Here is a 15,970-nt window from a genome sequence, read left to right as displayed (position 1 = left end):
GTCATTCTTGGTGCCTCCTTTCTTGAAGGGCTGGGTTTTTAATGGCTTTACTGTGTGACAGACATGTTTTGCTGGCACCGTTACGGATGCTGAAAGGAAGCCGAGTGCATAGCTCTGCCAGCTTCTTGTGGTACTTGGACTGTGCGAAGACCAGTAGTGATACCAGACTATCTGTTCTGCACTGTTGTTGTCTAGCATGACCACCTGCCAGGCCTGGCCCTACACCATCCTGTAGTATGGAAGGAAGGTTCAGGACCCTGAAGTTGTTTAATCTGTGAGCATGCCTCCATGTGCGCTTTCCTTTGGGATATTTTAATTAAAACAACTGTGGTTTATTATGCATATATGATGGTGGATCACATTGGTAGAGAAGATTGGTTTAATCTCGATATTTCTTGCTGTAGGAATGCTTGCTTTGTGAAACTCCAGTGTTTTTGTGTGTTTGCCACGATGAAACATTTTCCACTGATCTGTGCAGAACCGTACTGGAAGACAGTCGTACAAGCATTCCTCCGTTCTCCACAGTCAGAGCTCAAACTTAACTAAACTTGGGAATTTATTTTTATACACAGATGATGTTGACCCATTACTGCTGTAATGGAAACATCTGGCAGTTCATCTTCTATATTGTTTCAGAGTGGCTCATTTGTTGCATAAGACTGCATTCTTTACAGTTTTGGAGGGGGAGATGTATCTGGTGTCATCTTGCCATACTAGCTCAGTGATTGATTTATTTTTCTGCTGGAATCCTTTAGCAAGCTGTCTATTACGCATAAAGAAGTTTCTTAAAGGTAGCTTTTTTTTTTGGTAACTTTTTTCCCCCTTTCCTTGCTTTACATTTTTAATGATGGTATTTTCAGATGCAGCAGGATCTGTCTCTGTGTATCTTGCCTGCATTAGCAGGTTTTCCCCATGCTCCCCATTAGACTTATTTCCTTTATTTATGGGAATATTGGAGAGAGTACCATTTACTCATAACAGTCACATTCTGAAACACTGGTTGCATTACTCTGCAGTCTCGAATCACACTGTGTGTAATATATGCCACTTTATTGAAGAGTGCATATGAACTTGGATTTTGTCCATGAATAAAATGGCATCCTGCCAACCATTTCTCTATGTAGAATTAATAATTATGAAATTTGGTTGTTGGCCAGTCTTAGTATGCCTACCACAGGACCTAAAACTCTTTTCCTCTCAGTTCTTGGTTTTAAATCAAGATGATGGTTTTATGATTAGTTTATGAGATTGTCTAAACTTGAATATGTTGGTTTGGTTTTTTTTTTTTAAAAAGGAAGTATGTTTAATGAGTGCATCCTAACACTGTAACCAGTAGCTGCAAAATAGTTGCTTGAAGCTGGATATTTTCTTGTTATTTTAGAAAATTGAGGTGTTTCATTTGTCTAGTAGTGCCATTTGCAGAAACGTTCCTCTTTTGATTTTACTTCTGCTTGGCATCCAGGATAGTTGAATTAAAGGGAAGAAAGTGTAGCATATCACCTGATTTAGCATCTGAGACTGTTAATTATACTCAGTGTCTTTCCTTTCAGATAGTGAAACAGCTCTAGGTCTTTGTGTTGGGTTTTGTCGTTCCATAATTCTTCCTCTTTCTCACTCTGTGGTTCTCTCTCCTGTTTCAGTGCAGCATAGGGGTAGGTTGGGTTGGATTTTTTTTTTAATGGGCCTTTCTGAAGCATTTTCATAAAGCATCACATTGAACTTTTGTTTCAGCCTTGTAGACATACAGGAGAAATATTCTAGTTAGGGAGCAATGGCTGAAGTGATTTAGGTTCTCATTTGTATTTGAATTTGTTTGAAATTGATATCCTAAGACATGTGCTTGAAATGATCTTTCCTGTATACTATTGCAGGATAGGACAACAGCTTGCAATATCTTAACACAAAATTGAAGCTTAAAGTCCAATAAGAAATTATGAGCTAGGCATTCTGAATTAAAAAAAAAGACAAACTTCTAAATTAATATTTTGATTGAGGGAAATATCATTCATTTGAACTAATTCAAACAGTTAAAATTCTACGCGTCATTTTAAAGCATTAAGAGACACATGGGAAATGCAACTGCTTTAAGTGTCTAAAGCAAAACTTCAGATACCTTGTGTGTTTTCTTTTCATAATGTTAAAGTATAAGATTACTCGCTGAATTATCACATTTATGTAACTTAAAATGTGACTCCTTAGTTTGCAATAGTTTTCAAGGTTTGACACAGTCATTGATGAGAGATGCTTAAACAAACTGACATGTGAATGGCAAAATTCTTACTGTCTTTTTTTATTCCAGGTAGGAGAAGACAAAGAGTGCATCGTCCTCGTTCTCCAATATTGGAAGAAAAAGATATCCCACCCTTGGAATTTCCTAAATCCTCGGAGGACTTAATGGTGCCTAGTGAGCATATAATGAATGTTATTGCCATCTATGAGGTACTAAGGAACTTTGGCACTGTTTTACGCCTCTCTCCTTTTCGTTTTGAGGACTTCTGTGCTGCTCTGGTAAGTCAAGAGCAGTGCACACTTATGGCAGAGATGCATATAGTGCTTTTAAAAGCAGTTTTACGTGAAGAAGACACTTCAAATACTACCTTTGGACCTGCTGACCTCAAAGATAGCGTTAATTCCACTTTGTATTTCATAGATGGAATGACGTGGCCAGAGGTTCTGCGAGTATATTGTGAGAGTGACAAGGAATACCATCATGTTCTTCCTTACCAAGAGACAGAGGACTATCCTTATGGACCAGTAGAGAATAAAATCAAAGTTCTGCAGTTCTTAGTGGATCAGTTTCTTACAACAAACATTGCACGTGAAGAGTTAATGTCAGAAGGTGTTATTCAGTATGATGATCACTGTAGGGTTTGTCACAAACTTGGGGATTTGCTTTGCTGTGAAACTTGCTCAGCTGTGTACCATTTGGAGTGTGTGAAACCACCTCTTGAAGAGGTACCAGAAGATGAATGGCAGTGTGAGGTCTGCGTAGCACATAAGGTGCCCGGAGTAACTGACTGTGTTGCTGAAATCCAAAAAAATAAACCCTACATTCGACATGAACCTATTGGGTATGACAGACACAGGCGAAAATACTGGTTCCTGAACAGAAGAATCATTATGTAAGTAGTAATTATTTAGTATATTTAGAATATTGCTTTGTGTTTTTAATGTATCCTTAAATTGCTGTTGTCATTTAAAAATTGTTCTTTCTGGAGGTAAGACCATTGCTTACTGGTTTGTAACTAGATTTCTAAAGACCATGTAATTAATCCATCAATTTTCCCCAAAATATTGTCATAATTTATATATAAAAAAGGGGAAAACCCAATGACTTCTATATTAATTTTAATTTACCTATCAATAGTTAAATGTGAGGAAAGGAGAGATAATTTTAATGAGAAATCTCTTAGTTTCTTATAAAAGTTACTGAAATTGAAAATTTTAACTCTCTGTGATCATGTGGTATGTAGAACGCTGGTTTTAGCACACTATCATCTGCTTAGATAATACTTGCTGCTAGATACTGGTACTGGTTTGATGGTCTGCCTTTGAAACTAGGACTTTGAGGCACTCAAAAGTATTTGCCCTATCTATTATTTAGAGATACAGAAAATGTATGCAAACACTTCTATAGGTGTAACCAAAGTCAAACAGCAAGAAATGCCTGTCTTCAAGGGATCTACTTGGTGTATTTAACACAATTTCCTGCTACTAATGTATCTTAAGACATCAATAATAATCAAACCCTTGTTAGTGAGGACATTGTGCCTTGCTTTTTTACTTCAAAAGTTGAATTGAAATTATAAAAATCCTTGTACATTTTCACAGCAAAACAGCTAAAGACTGTTTTTTCTTAGAAGATTGCTCTTATGTAATTGCTCTCATAATGAAGGAGCAATAGTGAAATCAATGGTATTGTTAATTTAGGAAAAATAAAGACATTTGAGTAGGATTCTTGAAGTACAATTTTCCATTCAGTATTATAGAGAAAATACTCCACAGCTGGATACAGCAACGGAATTTCTTACAAAACAGATTACAGTGAATGTTAGGATATTAGCCAGTGTTTTTAAAAGGAGTTGTGAGGCCTGGTGAGGACGTTGCATCTTGCAAACAAGGCACTTCTAAGGACTCATTTCAGTCCTTTAAAATACAGTGCCCTCTCTCTCTTGAATTGTTAGCTGATACTTTAAGTACCAATTAATTACTATTCTTTCACACTTACAAAAAAAAAAGAGTCCATGTTTGACTATTTCCAGTTTCTCCAGGTTCTAAATGCCACATGGAGTGTCAAGTGATGTTTTAAAAGATGCAGGGCTCCTACCTTTCTTTTTTTTTTTAAAATATTCTGTACTCATTCACATGTCCTACAGTATGTGGTGTATCATTTTAGCTCTGGTTACTTAAGGTGTAATAACTTCCAGATAGTATCCTCCATGCATGGTTTTTGCATCTTTCTTTTCAAGCTCTTGAGGAAAAAGTTGTTCTAAAGATGGTTTTGTCTCACTGCTCTACTGTATTGGCAGAGTGATTATATTCTGCTTGTCATTAGAAGTCTGGGAATTAACATAAAATCCAGAGTCACTCACCTAGGAGGCAATTTCAAGATATATAGGCAGGCTTTTCCCCCACCATAGAATCATAGAATCATAGACTGGTCTGGGTTGGAAGGGACCCCAACGATCATAGAGCTCCAACCCCCTGCCACAGGCAGGGCCACCAGCCTCCAGGCCTGGATCTACCCAAGGCTGCCCAGGGGTAGTCAGGTACTTACTTTTGCCTGAACTTGACCTGTAAAAAAATGGGTTTTTTTCCCAATGAAATGGAATGTTTGGTGTTCATAAAGTTGGTTTTTTAACTAAACATTTTTTAAAACTAAAATAAATCATGCAGGTGCTTCTTGAGCCTTTGAAAACTACGGGTGTGAAAGTTCTTTTTCTTTAGTACATTGGTAGGAATTTTTACTGCAGTAGAAAAGCCATCCTCAAAGGTTAATTTTTTTTTTTTTTTGTAAATTATCTTGTGTTCCTGTTAGGTATTCAGTGGGCAAATTACTTGTTTCAGAAATCAGGTTTTATGAATGTGTTGTATCCTAATTGTGATCTATATAAAGCTAAAATAAATCATGAATCCATTTCAAATCAGAATAGATGAGAACTGTACAGCACAAGGAACATTTTTATTGGATTTTTCATTTTACTGATTTTTTTGTTAGTGATTAAAATATTTCAAAACATAAATAGAGAAGTACTTTTATATTTACAAAGACAAGAAAAAATGCAGTTCATCCGTTCATTGTTTCCTGACTTTCTTCTGTATTCTCAGGTGGATTATCTAGACTGAAAGCTTCTTTCCCTGCTGGTTCCTACCCTTCCTGTTGCTGTTAGATACCATGCCTTCTGCTAGAGTAGATGTACCTGTGCATGCTTCCAAAACAAGTTCTTACTGAAGTGTTTGGTTTGGATTAAAAATTTTTCAAATGGGAAGAAAAACCAGATAGACATTTCTTCTGGTAGATGTGCAGCAGCAGGGCCCTTTTAATTCTGCAGCATGGGAGCAGAGAATCAACCAATTCCACTAAACTTTTCATAGAACTTTGATATAATTAAATCTATGCATAATTGCTTTATGGAGTGGCTTTAGCATGAAGTTTTAAGGGGGCAAAAGTATTTGCTACATAACTGAATTCCAGGGAAATACAACTTTAATAATTCATATAGATATTACATTCTGTACTTTCAATTTTTCATGTCCTATCAATTCAGTAAGCATGCTGCATTGCAAACCCACCCACTTCGTGCATATATGCTGAACGAGATCAAACCACACCTGATATCTTGGATAGCTTAAAGGATAACTGCTAAATGCTAACATCCGAGGTTAATGAAGTGATATTATCCTATCAACCTCATTGAAATGAGTAGACTGTATTCACCAATGCCATGTGATCAAATACATCAGAGGAACCTAATAGATCTAAAAATAATCTGCACAAACTCTGATTTGAAATCTTGTCCAGGGGGATTAGAGGACTGAAATCCTTAATTCTTGCATTTTGTTTGTTTTTCAAAGGAGGGGTTTAAGGCTTTTTACTCCTTCTCCCCTTACAAATGTTATAAATCCATCATGCCACTGTTTTTCCCATCCCTTAAAGGATTTTGTAGACTTACTGTTCACTTATCACACTTATCACTAGCTGAGGGTGATAAGCCTTGTTGAAGCCCATCATTTATTGTGGTTTTGTTTTCTCTTTTTCCATCTTCATAAAACAGAAGAGGTGGAAAATAGACACTGAGGAGGTCTCCTTCCACATATCTCCATGAGAAAATATTAGCAAGATGTTTTTTTTTAAAAAGGGGGATGGGGGGGGATTAATTCCCAAGTTTTTGTTTCATGCTATTAACAAATGTAGTATGTGGACTGTGGGTCAGCTGTATTTGTTTTTCTTGTGAGTTAATCATGGAATCTAGGACTTTGGCATCCTCCTAGTAAACTACTGCAGTGTTTCAGCAAGTTATCTTTCTAGAAATAGAGATGCATTGGATTTGTCAAATGTCTGTGAAAGAAGATAATGGAACATTGTTTGGCTTTCATTTGATAGCAAAAAAAAGACACAAGTTGTTATTCCTGAGTTGTGTCTACCAGCTCTTTTTCCTGCACTATTTGTTATGCTATTTATGTTCTTGGTGGATCCTCCTCTATTTTCTCCAATTAATTAAAAAGGTTTGGGATCTTCAGTTGTATAAGATTAGTGTAAACAGATTGCTGAATTCTTCCATTCCTAATTCTGCCAGCATGGAATTCAGGAAGGGGTGTATCTACTTTGTTACTACTTCACTTGAAAGTTTCTATCATCTTCTTGCCTCTCAAACCTGCTGGTGAATAGTTCCTGGTAGCAAAGGAGGCTGAAAGAGGTAGGAAGTATTCGTGTGATTTCCTCCCTTGCTTGGCCTCACATAAGGTATGTGACTCAGAACTGAGTACCCTGGAGACTAACTAGACCTGTCCAGCAGCAAGCTGGCAAATCTGCTTGGCTCAGTGGAGAAAAACATTGGGAATCTGTCCTAGTATAGACTGGTATCTTTCAGTCTTTTTTATGAGCCTCTGGGGTTTCTTTGGAGAGTAGTAGTGTCCCTTTATGGTGATAGGCACTTTATATATATATATATATATATATATACACACAAATATAAGTGCATATATACACACACACACTTGGATGATCACCATGAAAATTTAAGCAAGGTGTACAAGCCTCTGTGCCTGAGTTGCATGTCTGGCAAAACGGACACAAGGACAGCCTTGCTTCCAGGAATGGTGGGACTATATAAAGCATTCATATTGTTGTATATCTAGGTCACATAAGATGTATAAATGGCATATCTATGTAGCAAATAATCGTGTAATGAGCTAGGGGTTCGAAAGGAAAGGTTAAAGTTCCCTTTCTGAAGAGTTGAGAAATAATTAAAGTATAAACTTAGCAACAGCATTATATTCTGGACTCATGGCTGTAAGGAGCAGAGCAGCCTTACAATTGCTGCCCTGCTAGTGTCTTGCTCTCACCACTTCCATTGAACGTTTGCCAGTGAAGATTCAGAAGCCAGACCTTCCCTGTCTTTTGAGTTTTATCCTTTTCTTTTCTCTCGCTGTATACAGTTGTATTCTTGCATTTTCATTGCCCATTCCATCTTCATTTTCAGGTGTTTGCCTTTATTTTCCTTTTCTGTAGCTTTTGCTCTCAAACAATAAGAAAAGTGCTGCCATCCCCACTGTTAGTAAATCATTTTCTTGGTTTAAAGAAAACATGGTTTAAAAAATCATTTTTCTTTGACATGGACGTCTACAAGCATGGAGTATTCTATAGACTGAAATGATTGTCAATGTTCAGCTGTTAGTTTTTGATCTGTAGTATGTGGGCAGACTTCCTGAAATGAACTGTTTTCTGAGAAAACTTGTCATAGCTAACTGTGCTACCCTGTTAAAACTAAAGGAAGTTACTGGTAGCCTGGAGGAGTAAATGGCTGACATAGAATTAGTTGCTTTTCATGAGCAGAGGTCTTTCTGAGACAAATTCTATTATCTGCAATACACCAGGTTGTATCATCAAAAGCAAAAGTCTGGCTTGTAGCAATGGTTTGTGACATTAGTGGTTGAATTTTGAGTAATAAAGCCATTTTTAACTTCACAACCACCTTACTCTAGTAGCATTCTGATTGAGTTGTGTTAAAGTTGTTTCATAAATAGAATGTGGGAAACAGTAGATAGAGGATTATGAAGTTGCCTTGTGGTTATTTGGCTTTCTGAATATCTGAGGCAAATTTTTGCCATCTTTAATGTGTAAGCCATGGGGTGACAGCCAGTAGAGAGGAACGCACAGCAAACCTTCCAAGGGTGACCTTTCAAACTACAGTCAGTTTTCCCTTGCTGTCAACGATTTGTTTCAGGACTGTTGGTGAGCCACAGGCCTCTAGCACTGTTACAGGTAGTGCAAGCACAGCAGTAGTTCAGCTCCACTTCTGCATGGGAAGTCCAGTTTGATAAATCATTGTCACTTCATGTCAGTGTTGGCAGTACTGGGAGTGCTGGGGTGTGTTGTGGAAATGAGTCCTGCCCACAGCCAGCCTGAGTCTGGCTGCTGCTGAACAGGATGGAACAAGCCAAGCAACCTTCCTCAGAACCCTTTGCAGTCCTCCTTGTGCTCTCCAGCACTCTGGGAAAACTTGCTACCTAAGGTATTTATGTACCTCACTTGGGTCTGATGACCCTCTTGAGATGCTTTTGACATTGGGCCTCCATGAGCTGTGTCTAGGTTGTGGCACCATGGAATACCACAGATAAAAAATGTGGAAATCCCTTAACTTTTGGAAAGATGGTGTTATGATTCTTATTGATGCTCTCACAGCTGAATGCTCTAGGGATGCTATTGGGAAATACTGTATGAATGTGGCATTCTACTCTTTAAGTTTGCTAACTTTGCTATTTCCTGAATATACAGTCAGAAACATTGCCATTTGTGGATTCTGGAGCCGTACCCTCTTCCATTGCACATTTTGAGACTTAGTAGATTACTGATTACAGTAATATTGACTATAATGAGAATAAAACTTGTTGCTGGATTGGACAAGCTAGTTTTAAGGATACTAACTTGTTCTCATAAGCTTTCCTGAGCAGGCTGTCACAAGAACTTCAGAAGGCTTGGGAAAAGGGAGAGAAGTGAGAAGGGAGTATTTGGGTACTGAACTGAGTGCACATGGGTGGCCTCATGCAATTTGTTCATTCACAGTCGGGCATTGGCATTTAATAGTTCTCTGCAAAAAGTAGACTGATACTAGTTTTTGTCATCCAGATATTTTTAAATTAATATTTTTTAATACTCTTGCAGAGAGGAAGATTCAGAAAGTGAGAAAGATAAGAAAATCTGGTACTTTAGCACAAAGATACAGCTGGCAGAATTAATCGAATGCCTAGATAAAGATTACTGGGAAGCTGACCTATGCAAAACCCTGGAAGAAATGCGGGAAGAAATTCACCGGCACATGGACGTGACAGAAGACCTGACTAACAAAGCAAGGGGCAACAACAAATCTTTCCTTTCTGCAGCAAATGGTAAGAGTATTTCGTTCAATGGGAGCAGATGCTGCACTTTGCATCTAATGCTGGTTTATTTTATTATGAGAAGTTTCTAGAAGGTGATGGAGAAGCATCGTGCAGGTGTATGAGCATGGATATACGGTGCTGACTTCTTGTGTTTCATGTATACCAGGATGTCCTGAATGATTCAGGCTCTCGTTATGCTTAGGGTGTGCCAGATTGTGATCATTCCAGCTATTGGAGTGGAGCTGGGTTAATTTTCAAATGCTTCTTGGTGTGATGCCTTTTGTTTAATATAAATATAATTTATTTTGTGTGTTTGTTTCCCCATAAACATTTCACACACTGGTGGGAGTTGGAGTGGCAACAATATTAAAGCTCAAATATTATGGGAAGTGTAGAAAAATCCTTATCTCCACTCCAGTTCCCCACCAACTTAATTTATCTACCTTATAGCAATAAATAGCAATATAAATCTGTGAAGGTTTGAACTTTGTTCTGGGGAGGACATGAAGATAAGATATTCAGGTTGAAAAAGGGATTTAAGTCACCACTTTATAAATGCCTAACGCTGAGAAATCAATAATTAAATCTTTGGAATTCTTTCTCCTAAGTGGGGAAAAAGTAAGAAGTTGAACAGGCTCTTTTGCCTCATAGAAAAGCAGCAGTATTTATGTCATATTATTGCTGCTCAGTGGCTCCATGGGTGGCGGTTTGTTGTTGATTGATAATGAGACACTTTGTATTGTAGATGAAATCTTGGACATTATCAGAGCAAGAAAAGGAGAAATAGTGGAAGATAAAAACACAGCAGATGATGAAGCAGAAAAGGCCAAAAGTGATGTTGATAATGACCAGGCAGATGCTGAGAGAGGCAAGGAAGAATCTGGAGACCAGGATAAAACTGAGGAAATACCTGCTGAGCAGGAGGCAGAAAAAGTGAAAACAGAAGGTAAGGAAACTATGACTGTGTTTTAACAGCTTCATTAAGTAACACTTCAATGTGAGGATCTTGACTGAAGTGTCACTTGATTGATTTTTTTATGATTCTCCAAAGTATTTTTTAAGTAGTAGGTGCTATGTGACTTTGTGGCTGTATGTTATAATTGCTTTTCTTGTTTAGTAATTTCACTAGTTTTCCACCTTTTCAAGTGAAATACAGCGAGTTTGTAGATACCTTGTCTTGAGATACAGGTGGCTCTTACAGGTTGTGATCAACATGTTTGTAGTAAGTAATAATACATCATTTTTTAACATTTGTTTTCCTCTTTGGAATTAGTTTTTGCTTTGATTCTTTGACAAGACTGACTTGTAGGGAAGAAAAAAAAAATGAAAGAAGAAAGCCTGCATTCAGCATTATCAACCAAAGCAAGCTGCTGAGGTTGCTTTCTATGGACAAAGCCAAATTACATCCTAACACATACTAAAGAATATCCCTAAAGTTTTGTTGTGCGTTTTACTATAGAGGCAACAGTCGTTGGGGATAAAAGTAACTCTGTGACATCAAGCACTGATGACAACAACACAAATCCTTCTGCAGGAGAGACTAGTTCCTCTGAAGGGAAGAACGCAATGGGGTGTCAGTCAGAAACCCTTGATAGCAACAACGTGGCAGAGAAGAAGGTGGCATCAGAGCTCCCTCAGGAACTCTCAGGTACAGAAGGCACTGTTACCAATGCCTCTGTAATTTGGGGAATCTGTTCAGTTTTTCTATCTGGTTTGTCCACTAAAACCATTCACAGCATACATATCACTCATGCTGTTTGCTTGCAGTGCCATCCTTTACTGCTACGTTGTCATTAACATTTCAAAGTTAATTTTCTTGCAAATAGTGCTTGAAATTTGTGGTCCTCTGTGACATTAGCATTTGTTTCCATGCCTTCCAAAGATGACTATGGCTAAGCTTTTTATGTTCTGTTTTCTGTTAATTTTATTTTTCCATAGTGATCCATAATAATTGTTAGCATTCTATCAAAGTTTATTTCAAATTCTAATTTGCTGCTGGCTTGTTTATTATTTTAACCTCTCATTTACTGTATAAATTACTAACAAACAAAGTCTTTCCATTCACAAGTAAACCATTGCACTGAAATGTCAAGATTTAAATTGTCGTGATAGGAATTTTAAACAGCTCTCAGGATTATAAGTACTGAGGCTCTTTCATATCAGCATGTTTTGTTCTGCCATGTCAGTGACTTAACAAAAGTAGGAATATACACTGTTTAATTTTATAAACCCAAACAACCAAAAAACCCTACACAAAACCCACTCTTCAGATTTAAGAATAAATGGGACTTTATTAGGTATAGCATATATTATCAGTGTACTGTTTTATAAAGATATTCTATTGCATTTAGAATATAGTTTTACTCATTACTGAATGTTATTCTAAACATCTGATTCTTGTTAAAATGATCAGAGTTTTATTTTCAGGTTTTTAAAATTTAAAAATACTCTGTGCTGTGGCCCTACTTGGTGTGTTATGTTCTAAAAAGTGGTAGTAAAGGTTTTCTCTCCTACAAAAAACTATTTCCCCATTCAGATAGAGATTGCAGTGCTTGAACTTGCAAATGTGAATTCATCCAAACCTTATAATAAACTTTGTTAATAGGAAAAAATTAGAGTTAAGATTATTCTATAATCTGGAAGCCTCATAATACACTTTTTTAATAAAGAAGATTTCACAGAATCCTAGAATACAAGGTTGGAGGGGATCTCAAGGGCCTTCTGGTCCAACCTTTGTTGGCAAAAGCACAGTGCAGACAAGGTGGCCCATCACCCTGTCCCCCCACATCTTGAAAGTCTCCAACATTGAGGAATCCACTGCTTCCCTGGGGAGATCGTTCCAGTGTCCTAGTGCATGGCACAAAAAGCAGCCATTTTACATATTTGGCCAATTATTTTTGCCTGTTCTTGTATTTTTATTCCATTTTAAGGTTAAAATAGCTGTATAGAGTTTTAATGAAAAGGTACATATCCTGTAACTTTGTTCCAGACATGTTTATGTGTTCGTATTTTATTTTAGATTTACTTGTATATTTACCATTATTCCTTTATTATACTTTCACAGGTACTTTTCTCCATCCAAAGCTTCTAGCTTATTTTAAATTAGTGGACTTCTTTGGTGGGAAAATGTGTGTGTGGAGTGGGTGCTTCCTCAAGTCAAACTTAGTATGTTCATAACGATACTTGTGTTCCTGTTATGAAATTTCAGTTTGAGACCTTCATTTCAGAGGGAGAGAGAGATACTGAACCAGTATCAATGAGGCAGCTACCCCCAAAAAGGGGGAAATAAGAGTAAAATGCAAAGCTAGAAGGGAGTGTCTGTCACCATCCTTTTTAAATATGTTTGGGATATAAGTCTTTTATTAAGTGTTTAGTTTGGGTGCTTCCACTTCTCTCAACAAGAAAGTTACCTAATCGTCTTTCTGTGAGGAGTGAATGTTTTGCAAGGAGGGGGATTTTTCTGTCACCTTTCTTAATAACAACAGAATCCAAACAGCTCAGCTGTGTGTCTTTTGCACAAAATGGAGGGATTGCTGTTTTGAGGGGTGGTGGGTTCTTCCTGGTAGGGTGATGTGGTTTCTTTCCAGGTAGCTCCAATTTCTTGATGCTTTAGGGGAAAGATCATGCTTGGGCAGTATACTGTAGTAACAAGAGAGGAAGCAATAATGTCAAGACAGGCAGTAACAAGGACAACTGAGGATCAAGAACTTATTTGTCTTACCGAGCTTGAAGCAACATCTAGACCCATCAGATTGTAAGAAAGATACTTGAAGTTTGCAGAGGAGTTTAGATATAGGTGGTGCCAGTTGAACCAAAGTCTCTGCAATTCCTCAGAATTAACGTGCTGAAGAAGAGACAGTCAAAGACTCAGGAAGCTGGAAGGGAACTGAAAGGAGTATGCTTTGAGGAACAGCTCAAATCAAAAATCGTACAAGGTGGAGGAAGACCAGATTTCATGAAATCTGCATTCTAAAAGCAAAGACAAGTCTCAGAGGGTTCCCTGTGTGTGCATCTATAGAAAAAAAGGTTGTATTTAAAATATATTAATATTTCATCCAAGTATGGCTTTCAGCTCTTCAGAGATGTAAAAGTTCAGAGTGCTTGAAACAGAACAAAAAATACTCTCATGGGTACAGTGGTCTGGACAGACTCTCCAGTCCAGCAAACACATTCACCTGACCATTCTGTGCATGAAAAAAATTAAACTAGAAAAATCAGCATTGATCCAACTTAACAGAAAAACTAAAAATTAAGCTGTTCCTTTGTAGAAGAAACTGGTCAGATGATCCCTAGCAACAGTAGCAGTGTGTCTGCTGCATCTCTGCACTCGGATGTTGAAAACAGCAACAGCAGCGAGCTGGGCTCTGGGCAGAACGACTCTATTAAGACTCCTGATGATGCTGAAAATGCAGAGAGGGGATCCCAGACTTCAGAGGACATAGGTAATGACAGTGTATTTTATTTTACGTATCTTTTATAACTTATTATTAACATATGCTTTATGTATCTTTTAAGTATCTTTATAACTCAGTTACAACAATAGAAAACTTTGAATTATTAACTTTGTTTTGAAAACCTTTTCCTCCTGGGCAGGAGAGAAATCTAACGGTGAGAGAAGTGACTCTCCAGGCGCAGGAAAAGGCACGCCAGGTTCCACGCGGATGCTCACGAGACTACGGAATCCAGATAGCAAGTTGAGCCAGATGAAAAGCCAACAGGTTGCTGCTGCAGCACACGAAGCAAATAAGTTATATAAAGAAGGCAGAGAGGTTTGTGCACATCTTGGAAAATTCAAAGCAATATAAAAACTGTTTTCAAAAGCTGATTCTATTTTTAAAAATTAAGAAATGATTATGTCAGATTGTTAGAGGTACTTTAAAAAGTAGTAACAATACTTTTGTAAAGGGTGAAATTGTAGTATCAGGGGAAGATTTTTTTCCTCCCTCTCCTTTGCTTTTGCTCTTAGTTGCTGTCTGCAGAGTGGTATGATAGTGACTCTGCTGGTCATAACAGTTGGAATTGTTCACTGTACAGACAGTAATGAGTTCTGTGCATTTTCTTCCACTTCTCTCTTTAAATGTCTCGAGCTGGTGTACAAAAGTTACAACTTTACAGTGGTTTGTGTTTGATAATTGCTTGAAAAGCTGGGCAGTAGCCACGTTTCCAGTCCATAACAGATCTGTACTGGCCCAGTAGGGTCATTTCAATACAACCGTTGCAAAATTGCAGCACTGCTTGGTGCTGATGGAAGGGAAGTCTCTCTCAAAGGTTTGTAAGTTGGTAGAAATCTTTTGTATGGCTCTAAGTTGTTTGTTGGTTTATTTGTACTTTGGTTTGGGTTTGGTTTTTGTTTCTTCTGGGGTTTTTTGTTAAGTAGTCCAATCTCTCTAGGAAAGAAGTGTTTGAATGTCAAGAGTTTGTTGCAGTTAGTTGTCTGCCTGTTGTTTGGTCTATCTATTTTTGTTAATTGGATTTATATGAAAGTTAGCATTTAGCATATTTATTCAAAACCCTTCCAATTTGGAATTCAGTTATGAGTTGTTAGACCAGTGATGTTACCCATGCCATGTTTTCAAAATCAAAGTTACTTGTTTGCATAGCTATGTGTATACGAATTCTCTGAATTACAAGTGAGGGGTTTCACAGAAAGCTTACTGAAGTTTAGTGAAGCTGTCTCCTTCAATGGGCATAATTCAGAGCAGCAGAATGGGTTCCTGTTGGACTTCATCAGGAGCCTAGATAGTGGGGTTTTGAATGTTGAAGTTGATCTTCAGGAATATCCTGACTATAAACAATCAGTGAAGATGTACATATATTTAGTATATTGGATAAAGATTGATGATACAAACTGATGCAAGGTATTTTTATTATTTTTATGTAGAGATGATCTTAAATAAGTAATTAGAAATATTTGAAAGTCAAGTGAATTTTCATAATGATTCTTTCTTTCACAAGGTTCTGGTGGTCAACTCTCAAGGTGAAGTCTCCCGAATGAACACAAAGAAGGAAGTTGTGATGAAAGGAAATATCAACAATTATTTCAAATTAGGGCAAGAGGGGAAGTATCGTGTTTATCATAATCAGTATGCCACGAATTCATTTGCATTGAACAAGCACCAGCACAGGGAGGACCATGACAAGAGACGACATCTCTCCCACAAATTCTGTCTGACTCCTGCTGGAGAGTTCAAATGGAACGGGTCTGTACATGGGTCCAAAGTTCTTACCATATCCACTTTGAGGCTAACTATTATTCAGCTAGAAAACAATATCCCGGCGTCATTCCTCCACCCTAACTGGGCGTCCCACAGGTAAATTAATAAATGAAAAGATATATTCTCTTGTTTTACTTATATTTTTGCTAACAGCA

General features: G+C 37.5%; 1 protein-coding gene across 1 annotated transcript in view; it reads left to right on the top strand.

The window, feature by feature from the left end:
* BPTF (bromodomain PHD finger transcription factor) overlaps positions 1-15,970 on the top strand; it is a gene marked incomplete at its 5' end in the record, with an annotated part of 55,089 nt that overhangs the window by 9,940 nt on the left and 29,179 nt on the right. The window contains 7 exons of the mRNA XM_084273622.1: positions 2,300-3,122; positions 9,386-9,609; positions 10,346-10,546; positions 11,060-11,248; positions 13,869-14,042; positions 14,194-14,369; positions 15,556-15,911. Of these exons, the coding sequence (XP_084129748.1) occupies positions 2,300-3,122; positions 9,386-9,609; positions 10,346-10,546; positions 11,060-11,248; positions 13,869-14,042; positions 14,194-14,369; positions 15,556-15,911 (2,143 nt within the window). The remainder of the gene's footprint in view (positions 1-2,299; positions 3,123-9,385; positions 9,610-10,345; positions 10,547-11,059; positions 11,249-13,868; positions 14,043-14,193; positions 14,370-15,555; positions 15,912-15,970) is intronic.

The sequence above is a fragment of the Gallinula chloropus genome (genome assembly GCF_964237585.1).
Source record: "Gallinula chloropus genome assembly, chromosome: 20".
NCBI classification, from domain to species: domain Eukaryota; kingdom Metazoa; phylum Chordata; class Aves; order Gruiformes; family Rallidae; genus Gallinula; species Gallinula chloropus.
Note: the sequence above shows the minus strand (reverse complement) of the source record. Positions and strands in the feature narration are given on the sequence as shown.